The 20,120-nt window shown below is 43.9% G+C and overlaps 2 protein-coding genes across 9 annotated transcripts in view; one reads left to right on the top strand and one right to left on the bottom strand.

Annotated features, from left to right (window-relative positions):
* Positions 1–2,501: 2,501 nt before the first annotated feature.
* LOC129853093 (probable gluconokinase) lies at positions 2,502–5,562 on the bottom strand. 4 transcript variants are annotated; one of them, XM_055918795.1, is made up of 5 exons: positions 5,397–5,562; positions 5,017–5,141; positions 4,346–4,432; positions 3,890–3,933; positions 2,502–3,017 (listed from the first exon to the last, which is right to left on the bottom strand). In XM_055918795.1, exons 3-5 carry the CDS (start codon positions 4,373–4,375, stop codon positions 2,645–2,647), a joined length of 447 nt encoding a protein of 148 aa, XP_055774770.1. In that variant the 5' UTR covers positions 4,376–4,432; positions 5,017–5,141; positions 5,397–5,562; the 3' UTR covers positions 2,502–2,644. The 4 variants fall into 4 exon arrangements, with proteins under 4 accessions (XP_055774770.1, XP_055774767.1, XP_055774768.1 ...); XM_055918792.1 differs by having other exon boundaries at positions 5,111–5,141; XM_055918793.1 differs by having other exon boundaries at positions 2,502–2,996; positions 5,111–5,141; positions 5,397–5,560.
* Positions 5,563–5,933: 371 nt separating this feature from the next.
* Positions 5,934–20,120, top strand: part of frmd3 (FERM domain containing 3) — a 120,152-nt gene continuing 105,965 nt past the window's right edge. For 2 of the 5 annotated variants that reach the window (XM_055918788.1, XM_055918787.1), the window contains exon 1: positions 5,934–6,400. In XM_055918788.1, coding sequence (XP_055774763.1) covers positions 6,296–6,400 — 105 coding nt within the window. In that variant the 5' untranslated portion in view covers positions 5,934–6,295. The other 3 variants (XM_055918791.1, XM_055918790.1, XM_055918789.1) reach the window with 3 other exon arrangements.

Here is a 20,120-nt window from a genome sequence, read left to right as displayed (position 1 = left end):
AATTTGCGATTTCCAACTTGTTGTGTAATGTTTATGTCCAATGGCCGATGAGCACCGATATGTTTTATCTATAATTTCTCTTCATTATTGCTCTTCATATTACAAGGATTAAAAAGAATTTGCCAGTAGATTGTCGATTTGATTCATGATGATGACTGCTAGCTAAGATTTTGAAAGTATATTGTTGACATGATCAGTCTAATCAAAGCTACTGTACATATAACGTGATTTGATGTTATTTTATATGTGGTCAATGAGCTTGAGCCTTCTTGAATGGGCACTTCTAATGTAACTCTAAGGCAGCACCCAAGGGGCTAGAATTTTTTACGTCTACCCTTAGACTTGGCGGTGATGTAGTGTCCCCATGAGTGACACAGCACTGAGCCAATCACGGCGCAACGCTCCATATTTTCTGCTGGCTTTCCCCACCACTGCAGAAAGCACTGAGGTATTCAAAAAAAAAAGCAAAACGTGGGGCTCAAAACGTGAATAGATTTGCTTATTTTTTGGTTCCTCGTGAAAACACCCCAGTAATGGATGTTATGTCGAATCACATTTTCAAATCAAATGTATTTATATAGCCCTTCTTACATCAGCTGATATCTCAAAGTGCTGTATAGAAACCCAGCCTAAAACCCCAAACAGCAAGCAATGCAGATGTAGTCAAGGTCTTCTCCACTAGGGTTCCCCAAAGTTGGTCCTGGGGCCACCCCTGGGTGCACATTTTGGTTTTTCCCTTCACACTACACAGCTGATTCAAACAACCGACTCATCATCAAGCTGTGATTATTTGAATCCGCTGTGTAGTGCTAGGGCAAAACCAAAACATGCACCCGGGGAGGGGGGGGGGGGGGCCCAGGACCGACATTGGGAAACCCTCTTCTTCACCACTGCCTTGTAGCACATCTAGATGTCCAGCAGATGGGACTATATATCTGATCTTGAGTTGCAGTTATGTGCATTGCAACTTTTCATTTTTTAAATTGATCTTACATGGTGAGAAATTGTCATCCAATGGGTTTTGAGAAGGAAGAAAGGAGAGAGGATGCGAGGAATCAAGGAAACGAAATTGAGATTCTCGCATGGTCTTACGATGTTTTGAGGTTTGTATACCGAAAGGGTATGGATACTGTAAGTGTAGAAACACTGGTGTGTGTATATGTGTGGACGTGCTTAACTACACTTGTTGGGAACATGAGTCCCCACAAGAAGAGTAAACTAACAAACATTTGACCAACTGGGGACATTTTGTTCATCCCCACAAGGTCAAATACTATTTCTAGGGGGTTTAGGGTTACGGTTAGAATTAGTGTTTGGCCTCCCGGGTGGCGCAGTGGTCTAGGGCACTGCATCGCAGTACTAGCTGCGCCACCAGAGTCTCTGGGTTCGCGCCCAGGCTCTGTCGCAGCCGGCCGCAACCGGGAGGTCCGTGGGGCGACGCACAATTGGCATAGCGTCGTCTGGGTTAGGGAGGGTTTGGCCGGTAGGGATATCCTTGTCTCAGTATGTAAAATGTATGCACTCGACTGTAAGTCGCTCTGGATAAGAGCGTCTGCTAAATGACTAAAAATGTAAGTGTTAGAGTACGGGTTAAGAGCTATGGTTAAGGTTAGGTTTTTGGGTTAGGGAGAATAAGATTTTGAATGGGACTGAATTGTGTGTCCCCACACGGTTAGTTGTACAAGACTGTGTGATATGAGAGTGGTGGTGGGGAGTTTACAAGGATTAGAGGCTCCTGAAATACCCTTGTTGGGGGTGGGAGGTGAATCATTCCCCTGAAACAGCTCTATGATTCTGTGGGGTCTTCCCAAGAGGCCCCTAACCTCTCTTTGATGCTATGGGCGATAGATTTCTAATTTAGGTTTCTAATGGGGCTAACCCCCCATACATGACATTTGGCAGACAGGCATTGTTACAAAATAGTGTGTAGGTCTGTGTCACCATTTAAGAATGCCTATACTGTATTGACCAAGAATCACTTGGAGGAAAGACGTCCAGGCAGAAATTACTGAGAGCTTCCTCAACTGGTGTGACCTGGAAAAACTTGTCCTGAACCGAGTGAGATGGAGGACATTCGTCAACGGCCTATGCTCCTTTAAGGAGCTATAGGCATAAATCAAGTAAGTCATACTGTATTCTAATGCTATTTAAGATTTTATTTAACCTTTATTTAACTAGGCAAGTCAGTTATGAACAAATTCTTATTTAAAATGACGGCCTAGCCCGGCCAAACCCGGACAACGCTGGGCCAATTGTGCGCCGGCCTATGGGACTCCCAATCACGGCCGGTTGTGATACAGCCTGGATACGTACCAGGGACTGTAGTGACGCCTCCTGCACTGAGATGCAGTGCCTTAGATCGCTGCACCACTCGGGAGTGCCTCGGGAGTGGCATTATTATTGCAATGTTTTCAAACATTTCCCTCAACTCAGCTAGGTTTCTTAGACCCAAGCCTATTGGATTTAAAAACACATTCAATAGAGATTCTGCATCTAGCATGTGTCATATAATCAGAAACTGATTTATTGTCCTTTGTAAAATAAAATAATATAAAAGTCTGACATGATATGTAATTGTTTTGTAGCACACAGTGCAGTCCAGTATGTTGTCTTTGATTTGAGAGTCCATGATCATGATCTCTGGTTATGAAAGTTGGCGGAGATGCTCCTGTATCTCCCTGCAGATGTCATCCGTGCTCCTCCGAATATCAAGCAGCAACGTGTTCTCCTCTTCCGCCGGTGGCTCCAGAACATCAAACTGAGAGCGCAGGAGACCAGGCTGCATGAAATGTCCCCTCCGGGCCACCATCCTTGCATGGATCAGATCATATGTACCGTACAGGAAGAGGAACCAGACGCCGGGCAGGCTGCACATGTGCAGGCCTGCTGTGTCCGAGCTGCAGGTCAGGGCCTCGGAGCCAAACAGCAGAACCTGCCTGTAAAGTCGCCTCAGAGCTGAACACACCATGATGGCATCACCCCCTGAAGACCTCTCCCTATTGAAGACAGACCCACAACTTCCAACATTATGAGATAACGACAACAAACCAGAAGTGCCCATACGGGAAAAAAATTGCAGTCAGAGTGCCGTATAACTGCTGTATACTGCAGTATAACTGCAGTTAGAGTGCAGTATAACTGTAGTATGTTGCAAATACTGCGTCCAAAATATATTTTTTTTTACCGCAGTATTTTGCAGTTCAACTGCAGTACAACTCCAGTTCAACTGAAGTTATTCTGCAATTACTGCGTCAAAAATACCACAGTCGAATGCAGTTACTGCAGTTTCAAAACTGCAATCTTCTTTTGTAAGGGTGGAATTTGCTGTGCAAAAGTCTGTATAATGATACACATTGTACATCTAACAACAATGTTATACAAACATTCAAGAACACTTAAAACATGTATAAAACAGTGATTACATGTGACTGGGGAGAGTTTTCATCAGATGGGTTAAAATGGACAAGCTCCATGTTGAAAACAACTAGTGGGATCAGGAAGGAGTGTGTGACTAACTGGGAAAGTGAGAAGGCGGATTACTAGGAGAATCTGAGTCCGGAAGGGGAGCAGATCTCTTTGAAGTTGTCACACAGAATTTAAGTGAGAGCTGTCACTTTCATCCCTCTCTCACTCCCTCTCTCTCTCCCTCTGTGCTCTGTAACTCCCTCTCTCCATCTTCATCTCATCTCATCTTATTTTAAGAATGCATTTCTGATCTGGTGTTTTTTCTCGCATTCCTTCCACCCAACTCTATCATATCAGCCTTTGCGATAGATTTGAGTCTGTTCCATAAAAGAAAGAGATTGTGACTGACTGTTCCACTATGTGTATTTGCATATATAATAGGTGGTTATACATGTATAATGATGTGTACGTAGCTTATAATTACCTTTGAATGACAGCATGCAGTTTCAGCAGCCAAGGCAGTCTGTCCTGATGAATTAGAATAATCAGACACAGATGAGTCACAGGATCGGTTTCAGATCAAAATACTGAAACAGAATCAGAGTCCTGTGTTGTGATTTCCAGCCAACATAACAAGCCAGCTCTATCTCTAGTGGTCTCCCCTTATCCCTGTCACTGACTGTCTCTGTCTCTCTCTACAGGGGGCATTGGCTCTAAGTATCAGCCAACAGGGCTACATAAGAGAGGTAAGCCTTAGTGAACTCACTCATGCACATCATATTTACTTTGGACATCATAAATGATGGAACTTGATGAAAGAGCTCCCTTTGACACTAAGTGTAGGGTGACACTAAGTGAAGGTTGAGTTATTAAAACACTGCGTAGAATAATCAGAGGCGTGATGATAGCCTAAGAGAAGTGATGTGAGTGATTTGGTCACCTGGTCAGTCAGAGGCTCCCCGCGAGCCATTTTCTCAACATTTTCCCGCGGGTGAAAGTCATCTCCCTCGTGCAGCGGCCACCCGAGCTGAGAACAGACACAGGTGAGGTGAGTGGAGTGCCAAACCAGACCTGGGTTCAAATATATGATTATTTAAGTATTTGTATTTTAAATACTTATTTTCTGTGTATTTTAGCTAGTATTTTCAAATACACTGGCCAAATCAACTACCGCTACTTATATATAAGTATCTGAATACCTACTTGTGAAACCAAATACTCAAAGACTTGTTTTACTAATTGTAAAACCAAATACACAAAAATACTAATATAAAAATACTCACAAACCAAATACTCAAATACTTTTTTCCAAATACATTTCAAATACCCCTAAATACCCTGCCCTAAAAAAATTACAAAAGGCTAATATTTATATACAATACAAAGTAGGCCTATGTTTTCAATAACTAAAGTATTTAGGCATTTGGAGAAAGTGTGTATATTTGTATTTTCAAATACACAGCCCAATACAACTAGTTCAAATATAAGTAGTTGTAAATATATGCAAATACTTCCAAATACATTACAATATTCAACTACTTGTATTTTCAAACAATCTTTGTTTAAATGATTTGTTCGAAATGTATTTAATAGCAATTGAAATACAGTAACCTAAAAAGTATTTGAACCCTGGTCAGCAGAGACACAAGTGGGCGGAGTGCGCTGAATCCCAGGTCAAAGTTTGAGAGCACCGTTCAATGTCTACCTTGTGTGACAGGAAGGCCCCTAGTGTTGTCCTGTGTGGGAGAGAAAAAGCATTACGGCTCGGACAGTAGCTACAGTGTTACGATTCTCATAAACCGATAATACACATAACCTAAACAGACTGATTTCACTGCTATGATGCGCGGTTCCGCAGGGAAATAGTACATCCATACATAGGCCAGTCTAGGATATTCCGGAATGCGGCTCACTGTTGAGCGGATGTGAATGCGATATCTAGTAGGCTACTGTGTGCTTCCCAAACGATGAACTAAAACAGGGACACCTACTTTCCGCAGCCAGACACTCCCATTATAACATATATCATTTCGCTGGGTGTCAGTACGGCCTGATGCCCAGGCGAAGCCCAGACGCTCCAGTGTAGATCATGTACAGGAAAACAGCTCTGCAGGTTGTTTTGGTATTGAGCGTAATGACGCAATACACGTCTTGCCTGCCGCCTGCCCCTTTCAGTTTAAAGCGACAGTACACGTTTCAAAACCAAATTGGACGCGGCGCATCATATGGCCCAAATACTTAAATGAGTTTTCAATTTTTATGTGAATGACGAAAGATATTAAATTGTTTGAAATCTATGTCCAATATGGATAGACATGAAAATAGATCGAGTAGTCGTAATGTCGTGGGACAGGATCAAGTCCGTATGGATGGTCCAAGTTTAGCTACATGAGAGTATTGTTTTGATATAACCATTGCTGAAGCATGTGGTTATTGGCTCACCGCAGAGACCTATAGCCTAAGCAGTGGTGTGGTAACCATGCCATGGGTCACCTGGGGCGTCAGCCATGTTCATCGCAGCTGGGAATGATTCTAACACCATGCCAATTGTTATGTGCCAACTATAGGCTTAATCATTAGAGATTATTCTCATAAATATATTAGGCCTGTTACACCTCCTGTGAGTGATCTCATGGTACACCTGTTTGATTATTTATTGGACAAAACTGTACCCAAAAGTGGCATATCGCGAAAGAGCGAATTGACAGAGTAGCGCGCATCTTGTTACTGACATCAGAGAGAGAGAGAAGGCAGACCGGTCCCTTCTTGCAGGCGACAGATGCAGCCTCTCCCACCTCGCCAGTCTCTTGCATCCATTCCTACGCTGAACGCGTCACTGCCAGTAAAAGCGTTTGTTTGATATGTGGAACAGGCAAATCAGGGCAGAAGAATGAAAATGCTTCGGTTTCGTAGTCCAAGCCTCCGCTCTCTGGATCAAGAGATCCAGGTCACGATTCGGTTACTGGATGACTCGGAGATCTCGTGCAGCATCCAGGTAAAGGGCGACCATGCTCGCGCAGCCCGCATGCAATGATCTTTATTGTGATTGTTACGAACCGTGGCATAATTGCGTCGGATGTTGACTGCCATGATCACATTATCGGGGTAAGATTTTAGGCTATTTTTATTAATTCACTGGCTTCATTAGAACATCTGGCTGTTTGTGGTTTCAAGTCGCATATTTTAGTATAGGTGACAAAACACTGGTTAGCCGTTATTTTTCCTCACAAGGATTAATCTCCCCGCTCCAACGTTAGTAGTCTAGTCTTATTTAGCTGATAGCTACTGTAGCAACACATTAACGTACACTAACATTACACACTTTACACTACAATTGATCAGAAAATGTGTGACATATCTAAATAATAAATATATATATATATCGGCGTAGACTTTATTTATTATTATTGTTGCGTAATAATAATAACAACCACTACCCAGTAGTGAATTTCTCATATTGATTGCATAAATCAACGCTGTGAATTTATCTATTAAAACGCGTCAAAGACAGTGAACACCGGTTTCCCAAAGGGGGGGACCGGTGTTTATAGTTATCTGTCATTAAACTGTTGATGTTTGACCAGACTCACACCCATAACACTGACCATGTCAAACTAAGAGTCTCTGTGTTCATGTACAGCTGCCCAATCAATGATTTACAACCACTCTTAAATGCTGTGAGAGTGTCTGTGTGTGTGTGTATGTAAGAGACAAACAGAGAGAGAGAGAAAGTGTGTGTGTGTGTGTGTGTGTGTGTGTGTGTGTGTGTGTGTGTGTGTGTGTGTGTGTGTGTGTGTGTGTGTGTGTGTGTGTGTGAGAGAGAGAGAAGGGGTGTGTGTGTGTGTGTGTGTGTGTGTGTGTGTGTGTGTGTGTGTGTGTGTGTGTGTGTGTGTGTGTGTGTGTGTGTGTGTGTGTGTAAGAGAGAAATAGAGAGACAGAAAGTGTGTGTGTGTGTGTGTGTGTGTGTGTGTGTGTGTGTGTGTGTGTGTGTGTGTGTGTGTGTGTGTGTGTGTGAGAAAGAGAAAGAGAGCGAGTGTGTGAGTGTGTGAGAGAGAGAGAGAAGTTGTGTGTGTGTGCGTGTGTCAGTGAGTGCACGGTCAGGAGGAAATGTCTGTGTTGTAGCTAAATGCATTTTTCAGTCGTTGTGTCTTAATGGGTTTCTGTTCCAGGGTGAATTCTTCTGCATATTTCATGAACTTCCGCCGAGTTCGTTCTGCTCCGACAACATTCTTTTTAATGTTAGAAGGCTTCTTCTCTGTTCTTTCTTCATATGTAGGTCATCAGAAGCCACAGATGTAAGACACAGACTGAAAATGTCATGGTGTGAGTGGGGGTTGGTTTCTGAAGCATTGCTGTGGAGTTGTGTGAAGTTGTGTTCCTCGGACAGATGTCACATTTGGAGTGACGTTCAAAACCGTGCTAGAGATGCATTCACAACCGTACTTAGTGTAGGAAGTTACAATGTGAGAGGGAGAAATTTGAGCCAATAGGTTACTACTACAGATTAAGCATAATTCTTATTGGTTGCCATGTAGTCCCACCCTCGATTGACAGCTCTCACAAGACGCTAAATTGATTTTTTTTTATGCTGAGTGTGTTTTCCAGTGCGGGTGTGGACTAGATTGGCTGTGTTGAGTGTGTGGTGTTGAGCCTGGGGGTAAATGTGTCTACTGTAGCTCACTGCTCTCGTGTTCAGTCTAAATGTAAAACCGAACCTGCTGAGGGAGACAAGCCCAAACAATCAATATTCCCTGACCTCCATCCTCCCTCCCCCCAATACACCTCTCCCTCACCTTCTCCTCTCCTCTTTCACCCTCTGTCTACTGTCAAGTGTCAGTTCCATCCTAGCCCTTATGAAGAGATGACCAAAAGTCCTCGGGCGTCATGCGTTTGAAAGTAGTTTTGTGTTCTACTGTTATGGCTGGGGATTTTTTGGCATGTACCAAAAAACTAAGCCATTATTATGAAAAGCAAATGTTTGGCCAAAGATACATGGTTGGACATGTAAGGAATTGCGGAAGCCCTTCAAAATGGAAATTGCCAGCATTTTCTTTCCCTCTCTTTCTCTCTCTCACTCTCTCGCTCTCTCTCTCTCGCTCCCTCGCTCTCTTTCTCTCTCTCGCTCGCTCTCTCCCCTCTCTCTCTGTCTTCTCAGACAGCCCATGTATAATTAAGGATGATCATTGTCCTTCATGAGGCCAACATTAGTCAGGTGTCACTGATGCCCGGCACTTTGTGTGTGTGTGTGTGTGTGTGTGTGTGTGTGTGTGTGTGTGTGTGTGTGTGTGTGTGTGTGTGTGTGTGTGTGTGTGTGTGTGTGTGTGTGTGTGTGTGTGTGTGTGTGTGTGTGTGTGTGTGTGTGTGTGTCTTCATAGTATTGTGATATCAGACCAGATGAGAGCCTTTTATAGCCTCTTCCGGATGAGTGTATTTCCGTCCATTATAAAGTCACCTTACCGATACATTACCGATACATTGTCGATACATTACCGATACATTATCGATACATTACCGATACATTATCGCTACATTATAGATACATTACAGGTACATTATCACTACATTATCACTACATTACAGATACATTACCGGTACATTACAGATACATTATCGCTACATTATCGCTACATTACCGATACATTACCGATACATTGTCGATACATTACCGATACATTACCGATACATTATCGATACATTTCTATTTAAGAATCTGTAAAAAGATAGGAGCAATCATCATATTTCAAAGGTCTGTGAGGAAAGGAGAGAGAATGAGGGAGATGTGTGTGTGTGTGCGCGTGTGTGTGTGGGGGGGGGGGGGGTTGAGGCAGTGCTGGTGTTTCAGTTAGTAGGCATTCTTTAGCTTGGGTTTAAAAATAGCAGCGTTTTCTATTCTTGTCTTCCACGGCGCACCTTTGATGTCTTTCTGAAGATGACTAAAGAAGAAAGAGATCAATCCTCCAGACTTCACCAAGTAATGGGGAGAATCAGAGAGGAGCCAATAGACAAGTAATAGAGGAGGATGAGGGAACTGAGAGAAATATGAAGAGAAGAGGAGAGTAATGGGGAGGTGACTCAGAGAGAGAGGGAATGACTCAGAGAGGTATCCAGTTGGTTAGATGTTGAATGAAGACTCAGAGAGGTATCCTGTTGGTTAGATGTTGAATGAAGACTCAGAGAGGTATCCTGGTGGTTAGATGTTGAATGACGACTCTGAGAGGTACCCAGGTGGTTAGATGTTGAATGAAGACTCAGAGAGGTACCCAGGTGGTTAGATGTTGAATGAAGACTCAGAGAGGTATCCAGGTGGTTAGATGTTGAATGAAGACTCAGAGAGGTATCCAGGTGGTTAGATGTTGAATGAAGACTCAGAGAGGTATCCAGGTGGTTAGATGTTGAATGAAGACTCAGAGAGGTATCCAGGTGGTTAGATGTTGAATGAAGACTCAGAGAGGTATCCAGGTGGTTAGATGTTGAATGAAGACTCAGAGAGGTATCCAGGTGGTTAGATGTTGAATCAAGACTCAGAGAGGTATCCAGGTGGTTAGATGTTGAATGAAGACTCAGAGAGGTATCCAGGTGGTTAGATGTTGAATGAAGACTCAGAGAGCTATCCAGGTGGTTAGATGTTGAATGAAGACTCAGAGAGGTATCCAGGTGGTTAGATGTTGAATGAAGACTCAGAGAGGTATCCAGGTGATTAGATGTTGAATGAAGACTCAGAGAGGTATCCAGGTGGTTAGATGTTGAATGAAGACTCAGAGAAGTAGCCAGGTGGTTGGAGGTTGAATGAAGACTGAATCCAGAGATTGTGATAGTGTAACAATAGCAGTCATATGGTACACACTGATGTAATAGATGTTACTGTCCATTTGTATGTTATTCATAATTACTAATGAGGGGGGGGGGGGGTTGTCAACCAAGCAGCATGACAGAAATATGATGCCAAGTTTTCGAACTACCAGTAGTTTCTTTAGGAAAATATATAAAGCAATCTGTGCATTTGGACAACAGCATAAATACACCTATTTCACTTTTGCTTGTCAAAAAATGAATGACCCCTGCTGCACATGCTGCCACTGTTTTGAACAGATTAGGACGAGCAGCCAGCTCACGAAAGAACGAGTACACCAGGGAGAACGCAACAAGCATGCAGATGCAATAAGTGAAAAAAGTTTATCTAACTTAATGTCACAAAGCATGAACTTCATTCTGAAATAACTTTCTTTTTCGAATTAGTCAGATATTTTAGTTTAGATATACTTGAAATTGGTATGGGAGCTAACTAGCTAGCAAGCTACCAGCTAGCTATAGCTGCTTATCAAAGGTAGAAAACTGGTTAATTTTACCAAACAATTTCTCAATGTTTCTCAAAATTACTGTAGCTGGCTGATTTAGTTTTGATCATGCTTTGTGATACACCAGGTTTTATGCTGTTTTAGTCCACACAGCATGTCGTCCTGTCACCCACAGTAGAACATGATGAACACCGGGGTGAAATAATACAATTGGTCAGCCACAGCCATGCTTCTTTGTCCTACCAGATCAGCGTTGAGAAGGTTCTGGCTAGTGTATCCCTCTGACCGACTCTTGTTCCGGTTTATCAGGTCCCAGGCTCCCATGGCTGTTATCATGATTAAGTTAATTACAATTTGCTTTTTGCTTTAGCGCCATCTCTACTTGATAGAGCAGATCTAGTGTCTTGCCTAGTTAAATAAAGGTTACATTTAAAAATATATATTTTTAAATCTAGTCTTCTGTACGGAAGTAAGCCGTCTGGCACGAGAGACTCGTTGGGAGGGAGACTAGAGCAGACACAGACGTTCTGACTGGACACACATTTGAGCCCCCCAAGACGGTCCATTTACTTTGTCCTATAAAATGGTATGCTATGGAATCCTGCTATTTCATTGAGGCAGTTCCCCCTCATAGCAAATAGCTGGCAAAATAATCCAACTAATGTTCTCACGGCCTATGCCCGCGGCGCTGCTGCTGCTGCTACCAGAGTCACTGAGGGGCAGAATAGTAACTGAACAGCTTGTTTTGAACAATATATTATAGAAATAGGAAAATGTACACACTTACCACACTTTTATGAGCATTTAAAACACATATCTATGAATTTTACCATATATTCAGTACCAGTCAAAAGTAGTAAAAATAAAGAAAAACCCTGGAATGAGTAGGTGTGTCCTAACTTTTGACTGGTACTGTATATAAAAAAATCCCATGTAGGGCGCTGCCCCTAAATCTCTAATGGGCAGGCTGCCGCTGACACACATACACACATTCTGAGATGTTCCCTGGAACACTTATGGGGCTTTTAGCCCAATTAGCCTCTGTCTCTTTCGTAATGGACACCCATTCACCAACAGGGCATCAGTGGCTGGAAACGTGTGTGTGTGTGTGTGTGTGTGTGTGTGTGTGTGTGTGTGTGTGTGTGTGTGTGTGTGTGTGTGTGTGTGTGTGTGTGTGTGTGTGTGTGTGTGTGTGTGTGTGTGTGTGTGTGTGTGTTATGGACATCATGCTGCTTGCTTAGCGAGTACCACTTCCACTCAATTCGGCTCATACCTGGCTGCAAACTCGGGACCTCTGCTTTGCTAACACATGTGACAGCCCTTCCTGATAACTTTCCAACTGGTTGAGCAACCAAAAAGGATCCAATTGGATAGCTCCATCTGCAGAATTTCAAGCTAACTGTGGAGTGAGCTTCGGTATGTTCTTAACTCTGTTACACGTGAGTAGCAATTCCAGGGCTTGTTTTCCTTCTCTTCTCCCCACCACCACCACCCTCCCCACCACCACCACCCTCCCCACCACCACCACCCTCCCCACCACCACCACCCTCCCCACCACCCTCCCCCTTCCTCTCCCCACCACCACCACACTCCCCCTTCCTCTCCCCACCACCACCACCCTCCCCCTTCCTCTCCCCACCATCAACCCCCCTCCCCACCCTGCCCCTTCCTCTCCCCACCACCACCCCCCTCCCCACCCTGCCCCTTCCTCTCCCCACCACCACCACCCTCCCCACCCTGCCCCTTCCTCTCCCCACCACCACCCCCCTCCCCACCCTGCCCCTTCCTCTCCCCACCACCACCACCCTCCCCACCCTCCCCCTTCCTCTCCCCACCACCACCACACTCCCCCTTCCTCTCCCCACCACCACCACCCTCCCCCTTCCTCTCCCCACCATCAACCCCCCTCCCCACCCTCCCCTTCCTCTCCCCACCACCACCACCCTCCCCACCACTCCCCCTTCCTCTCCCCACCACCACCCTCCCCATCACTCCCCCTTCCTCTCCCCACCTCCACCACCCTCCCCACCACTCCCCCTTCCTCTCCCCACCTCCACAACCCTCCCCACCACTCCCCTTCCTCTCCCCACCTCCACCACCCTCCCCACCACTCCCCCTTCCTCTCCCCACCTCCACCACCCTCCCCACCACTCCCCTTCCTCTCCCCACCTCCACCACCCTCCCCACCACTCCCCCGTCCTCTCCCCACCACTCCCCCTTCCTCTCTCCACCTCCACCACCCTCCCCACCACTCCCCCTTCCTCTCCCCACCACTCCCCCTTCCTCTCCCCACAACCACCCTCCCCACCACTCCCCCTTCCTCTCCCAACCACCACCCTCCCCTTCCTCTCCCCAACACCACCCTCCCCACCACTCCCCCTTCCTCTCCCCACCATAATAATTGGTTTGTCTCCTGCCTTTGAGACAAGTTCACAGAACATTATGGGGTACGATAATGATGAAATATCTAGAAGAACGTATCTCCAAGGCTTGTATCAGATCTCCAGTATCCTCTGTCATCTCCGGTACTCCTCTCTCCGGGGAGAAACAAACCCTTTCAATGTTAGAATAGGGTCAATCATTGGCTCATTATTGTCATTTCCACACACACCCAAATCAGATCATTGATCAGTCCTCTCGCTACATCAAGGTCACCAGTAGTGGTGCGTGTGTAAAATCACTATGTTTTGTGATAATTGTGTTGTTTGCTCTATAACCTGTTAGTTCATATGCCTTGACACCGTGATATATAGGCCTAAAGGCCGAGACAATAAGAAGACACAGTGGCAGAATAATTTCAACCACACATTTGTTTCATCACAAAACCGGAGAGCAACATCTGTCCAGTGAAGTCCACAAAACATATTGAATGTAACAAACAGGTACATAAACTACAGCATGGTCAAGAAAGGTAATGTTTCCAACATTTTCAGAACTATTGATTGTGTGTGTGCGTTGGTGCAAGTAGGAATAAGTAGAAAAAACATGTTGGTTCAGCCTTGTCGTGTCTTTACTATCCTTAAATGTGACTAAATTGTATGACCAGCTATTTTATCAAATCGATTACCTAACGTTGAATTGATTACGGGATTGAATTAAACCATGCAACAATTAAACCATTAATAACCTGGGGCACCACGGAAGCATTAATTTATATAGAATGGTTATTTCCCGAATTCACTCTCTTTAAAATCTGAAGATCTTTTATACAGGGATGGAAACTAGTCACCTTTCAGCCAAATTTGCTGTAAGGTGACCTACGTGATTCGTGTAGATCCGATGAGAAAAGTTTGGGCGGGGGGGCTTTGGATGACTACTGGCTGTATGCGAACTAGTGATACGCGTTTGGGGCAATACTGGCTTTATTCAAGGCTCAGCCAATCGTTCACATAACAGAATGCAGCACGCAACTGAAGAGAGAAAAGATCGGCTAGTTACAACATCAGCGCTCGTTCTGGAAAGACAGCAGGAGAGTTGAAAGGCAGTTTACCAGTTCACTTCCAGCAGTGCGTCCCATGAACAATAACTAAGAAGTAGGTGAGAAACCTGACCACAGAGACAGGGGTGAGAAGGTGATGAAGCGTACTTCATGAGCTGTAACCGAAAAACAACTGTCATTTGGAAAGTTTGAAGTGAGGGAGAAAGTGGTGGAACAAGTATTGTTAGCATTGTTAAGTATCTTGCTAGCGGGATCGAATGATCCGTTTGCTAGCCAGAGAAACTTTACTGATCAAATAATTGAGTTCATGGTGTGAAAATTATCTGGCTAATAAAGTCAGACAGCACAACATCAGATGAGCTAACATTAGTAACCTAACCAATTCGCTATTATATTAACTGGTAACCTGATACGACTCCTTGCCGTTCCTCAAGTTATAACGTGTTAGTTGCTTACTGGGCCTTGGCAATCTGTGTGACATGTTAATTAGCTAATGAACAAACTACCATCTGTGAACTCATGTTTTCCCTTTACAGTAGCATGTGGTTAATTTTCAGAATGAGAGAATTAGGTGAAAATGAGACGTTGCTTGTTATTTAACAAGTGTAGTTGGAGCTGGGCCTGGCTTAAGCTAGATGCCACTAGGTGAAAGGAACACCACACACTTTCCCTCTTTCTCAGTTTTTAAATACAGTGGATAAAAAGGGGTAGGCCAGGTGTACTTTCTGCATGAAAGAGATCAATTATGCCAACAAAGGGTATCGTGCTCTGCTGGCACATTGTAGAACCGATGTCCACAGGCATAAAGTGTACAATGCAGTGTAACCCAAAGATATTGCTTTTGTTGTGTTGAACTGAGTGAGGGGGGATAATTACATTTTTTACTCAGTGAACGTTATTTTTTGCACACATGTAGCCTTGTGCACTTGATCGATGTCGACTATAGTGGACACTATAATAGAGCAAAAATTAGAATGCCTGTTTGTTTCATTCTATTTAAGATGTTTTTTCCCAAGTGCAGTATTTAGATGTGTGTGGTCACTTGCATTCTAATATAAAGGCTGTCGTGGCTAACTGCAATATTAATGTATTGTTTTTTCTCAAGACTTGAGTATCATTTGCAGTAAAGTCTAGGCAACAAATCACATTGGATTGCTTTCTTTACATTTGTTTAGCTGTGAGTTAGGTTCACATGAAGCACTTTTTATTTTACACACAGAGACTGATCATGTAGGGCATATTCTTTGTTGTTTAATTAGTTAAAACGTGCAAACGTGCAGGGATTTTTTTTTACATGTTTCAGTGCAAAAAAAAGTGTCACCATTTTGGTCCCTCACCAGTTTGCATCCCATGTTTTTATCAATAGCAGTCAATTATTAATCGTCACCTTCTATCAGTCTCATCTGAACGTCGTAAAATTATTGTTTTTCTGCACGAACCCTAGCATAAATGATGAATCAACAATATACAAATTGGCTTAATTATTTATTTACTAACTAACTAAACAATCACAGAAATACATAACAAACAAACAGAAGATATTTGGTTACTAACAATGATGGAAAAGTCCCTAGTGGGCTAAGCCGATATGACGGCTTGGTAGACAACATGAAGGGGGTGTGGACTGAGAAAGAGCGAGAAAGACAACATGGATTCATTACACACAGTCTATAATTATATTAATTGAAATGCTAATCCTTTGCCCATGAACGGTCCCTCATTCGAAAATAAATTGCAATTTATATTTACGCCCGTATGTCGTTGTTGTGTTCTCTGCTGGAATCCGGTCTGTCTGCTGGAGAGTTCATCAGAGTCTTTCTGGTTGCGTTTCCCCAAAGATCAAAGTCTTTCGTGGTTGTTAGAATGGAAACTTCAGAGTACCATTCGGGAATGTTCACATAGAATAGATGCTTCGGCAGTTGTCAGTATTCTCGTCCTAGGTTTACATAATATCTAGATTCAGTCTTGTAATCCATGTCATCTACAATTTCTCACTTATTCTGTAGTGAATCGATAGTCTCAGAGTTGAACCATTTCCAGCCATGTATCCAATGCTCCACGTGGGGTGGTTTTCTAGTCTAAAATTACATTTGATCTTTTCGCAAATAGTTTCATATTTAAACATTTAAATTGCACAACAATTCCATGTCAATCTGATAACTAGAATGTGTAGACTTTCCAAGATACAATTTATATTGTCCTATCATCAAATATATTGTCCTAGACAACAACTGATCTGACATCATATTCTTTAAGTACCAACATACACTTTCAACTGGTTGGATTACAGAAATATTGTTTCCCCAACCGTTTTATGTTACTGTAATGCAAAGTCTCTCTCTGTGGTAACAAAGGATTTTCAAAAGTCCATTCTTTAGAGTGGAGAGGGAGAGTTTCGGTATTTATGGGAGGATCATAAACCGGTGGGGGGGAAGAGAGAGAAAGGGGGTTTTATGACCCTCACCCAACAGGGCAAAGTCATGACAGTCCCCCTCTGGTGGTTTAATCTTGTGATTATCCTGCAAGTTGCAAACCAACATAAAAATGACCGTGGGTTGTTCTGGTTGTGGATCATTGTTGCAGTCCTCCTCTGGTGGTTGACCATGTTAGGCTCTCTGAAAGCATTCAGTCCACCACTAGGATGGGCAGTGGATGTCCGGTTGGTGATCGCCGTTGCAGTCCCCCTCTGGTGGTTAACCTTGGTAGCTTTCCTGGAAATGGAGCAGTCCAACACCAGGATGGGCAGTGGATGTCCGGTTGGTAATTGCCGTTGCAGTCCCCCTCTGGTGGTCGACCCGGGTAGGGTTTCTGCAAATGGAACAGGCCACCACAAGGACAGGCAGCGGATGTCCGGAATGGGATCACCATTCCTGACCCGTCATCTGGTCGTCCAGACTGGAAGATCTGGGCAGTAACTTAAGTAGATGTTAACAATGCACACACACTCACAAAATATAGAATTACATTTCTTCCCAAATGAGCAGCGTTGTGGCACTAAGTGATGGTTGTATGGGGAACTTGTTTATGGCTCTATCACTTCCTAAGTGTCAAAGGAAATTAAATGAAAAGGAATGAAAGCATAAACAAAAGATATACAAAATATAGTTATCACACCTTAATCATCTAATTGAACTATATTCTACATACGTTCAACATCTTGGCAAAATGACCCTATCATGGCATTGTCTAATGTCTTCTCTAGGGCATTCCTAATTTGCGGTGTGTTGCTTAGGGCCCTATCCTAAGTTGATAACTACATGATAAGTCTACAGCTGCAAGGCACCAGCCTCGGGCTGTCTACAGGGATGACCTATGGACCTCTGTGGAGAAACTGGTGAGTACTGTAGCTGTAGAGTCAAAAAGGCCTAAGAGTCCATTTTCAACTTTCTAAGGCTGGTATTTTGTCCAGACCCTTAGTGATACGAGCATAAATCCTCATTAAATGTTCCGTTGTACGTGTGCATTTATGCTTACATGAGCGCACATGCCAAGGGAGAGAACCAAGTATCCTGGTAGGTTACAACTTGTTCAGAATGAGTCTGACGTCATCAGATAATTTCCAGGTCAATACCTGGAGGTCAGTAAGAATTGATGTTGACCTCAAGACGTGTAAAGGGGACCTGTGTAGTTTTAATACACGTCACTGTGTATACCCCACTGTGTAGTAAAACACCATTGTAGCGGTGATAGGTATGAAGGAGTCTATTTCCTAACTGTTATCCATGGAGGAGCTAACCTCACGACGGAAGTACTCTCTAAGCACTGAACCAGTCGTACGTGGTGTGATCATGGTTCATGACTTCTAATAACTTTTCTCCTGAATGGAGGTTTCTATTTATTAGTGGCATGTGTGTTGATCATCAGAAGAGTGTTCTGGAGATTCCCTTACACGTGTTGCAATATGAGTGACTACTAACTCCTCTGTCGCTGCTATCAATAGCAATTTGACTTGTGAGGTCTCTAATCCTCTTACTGATTGTTGCTGGACTGACTGTGGTGGCATTGGTACTGGTACTCAAGGGGACCAGTTGTCCTACCGATTTATTCTTAAATATTATCCTACCGGAACACATGATTAGAGCACTTTACTAGTTGTATTGTAGTTGAAACTACACATGGCAAGGCATGACTATTTTTGCCATTTGTTTCAGAGGTGGAAGTCAACTGGACTTCTTTAACGACCAGTGTGGTACACCTCAGTAATATCTTAGATGTGTTCTAAGATTATCCTTGTCTAGGGGCCTGTCTGCTCCTCACTGTTCTCATAAGGGAGTTTACTAGATGTGTTTTCTGCTCTGGCGGCCTCGTACGATGTTTCACGTAGTCTCGACCCCCCCCACCAGCCTCGATGAGGCTCATTATAGGTCTGGACTACCATTCCCCCCTTTGTGACTCGGTTCCCCCCCCCACCAGCGGTTGGTGTTGGTGTCCGAGGCACAAACGAAAAGGTCGGACCGTAGGTACAAGTTGTCATTGACCGATTTGTTATGAGAATGGCTGTAACCTTTCAACCAAATCTTCTGGTGTTTGTGCTTCAAAACACTCAGTGGCTGTCGAAACCTGTCAGTCACCACAGCGTCCGTGTTACGTTCCCCAGTTTCTGTGTTGTAGTTTGTATTTGAGTGTGTGTGTTTCAGGAGATGGCTTCCTGAAATTCTCCCCAAGCAGCTGATTGGTCGGCCCCAATTGATGATTGGAGAGCTGACCCCGCCCCCTCGTTAGACGCAGCTGTCTCTAATTACCAATGCCTTCTGAAGCTATAAAAGCCAGTGTTCTGTTGTTCAGAAGAGAGAGATCATAGGCAGGCTTAGCTCATTGCAGGCTTAGCTCATTGCAGGCTTAGCTCATTGCAGGCTTAGCTCATTGCAGGCTTAGCTCATTGCAGGCTTAGCTCATTGCAGGCTTAGCTCATTGCAGGCTTAGCTCATTGCAGGCTTAGCTCATTGCAGGCTTAGATCATTGCAGGCTTAGATCATTGCAGGCTTAGATCATTGCAGGCTTAGATCATTGCAGGCTTAGATCATTGCAGGCTGAGGAGATTGCAGAAATATTGATTGTGATTTAGAGAGATCATGGCTGAGGGTCATATATAGTGTTGGTTGTTTCTTAGAAAGCGATTTGATATGTACTGTGTTATTTTGTTGCATTATCAGATAGAGCTTATTTGATGTCCTTGGTTTCTTAGTTTGTTTGAGTAATTGTTTGATATTCTGTTTCATTTGTTCCCAGGGGGGAAGGGGAAGGCACCTAGGGAGTACTTAGGCAAGAGGCCCGCGGGCATACATATACCCGTAGTGTATTCACTGTCTAGGCACACTAGGTAAGACCTGGGCGGACCACCCCCTGAATTTTGGTTAGCGCACCAGGCGGTGCTAAATTAGGTAAGTAGTGGTTAGGCAGGTTAGATAGGAGAGGGGGAGCTTTGAAATTTACTTTCTTTGCTTTGGTTCCGTCCAGCCCCCTTTCCCCATATTACCGTGTAAAGGAATAAAATCCTAGTAAACGGTCAATTCTGCCGTTTGTCAACTCTTCTCACACCTACAGTCCATACCTCTTTCACTTCACGGGGACTTGAGTTGTAGCAGGGTGTTGCGTTCCCTCTTCACAGAGGCGTGCGTAACATAATGGGGGCTCATCTGGGATTCCATTGAACCCACTGGACCCTGCTGCACTGAGCTCTCTGTGGTTAGTGATTGAGGTGTGATGGTAGGTTGTGAGTTTGGATGACTTGTTTAGTTTGTGTGTTCAGTTGATTGCTGTGTACAAGATGGCTGCCTCAGCCATATCCAAGTTCATTGAAGCGCCCTCTGTTAATTGTTTGGTGAGGTTTCGTAAAATAGACCTTTTAGCTATAGCTGACCATTATTGATTCATTATCCCCGAGAAAGCCCTGAAGGCTGAGCTTTTGGTGCTAGTCAGGGAGGGTTTAGTGAAAGAACGAATTCTCTCATTGCAAGGAGAGGAGACGGGTAGACTTTCCG

The sequence above is a fragment of the Salvelinus fontinalis genome, chromosome 4 (genome assembly GCF_029448725.1).
Source record: "Salvelinus fontinalis isolate EN_2023a chromosome 4, ASM2944872v1, whole genome shotgun sequence".
NCBI lineage: Eukaryota > Metazoa > Chordata > Actinopteri > Salmoniformes > Salmonidae > Salvelinus > Salvelinus fontinalis.
The sequence above is the reverse complement of the archived record's forward strand: the minus strand, read 5'-3'. Positions and strand labels throughout refer to the sequence as shown.

Coding starts and splice junctions, on each gene's coding strand:
- LOC129853093 (XM_055918792.1), bottom strand. CDS start 5,434: ATGATATATGTTATAATGGGAGTGTCTGGCTGCGGAAA. Junction 5,142..5,396: donor GGAGTGTCTGGCTGCGGAAA/GTAGGTGTCCCT, acceptor TCTCCCACACAG/GACAACACTAGGGGCCTTCC. Junction 3,934..4,345: donor GGGAGCCTCTGACTGACCAG/GTGACCAAATCA, acceptor CTAATTCATCAG/GACAGACTGCCTTGGCTGCT.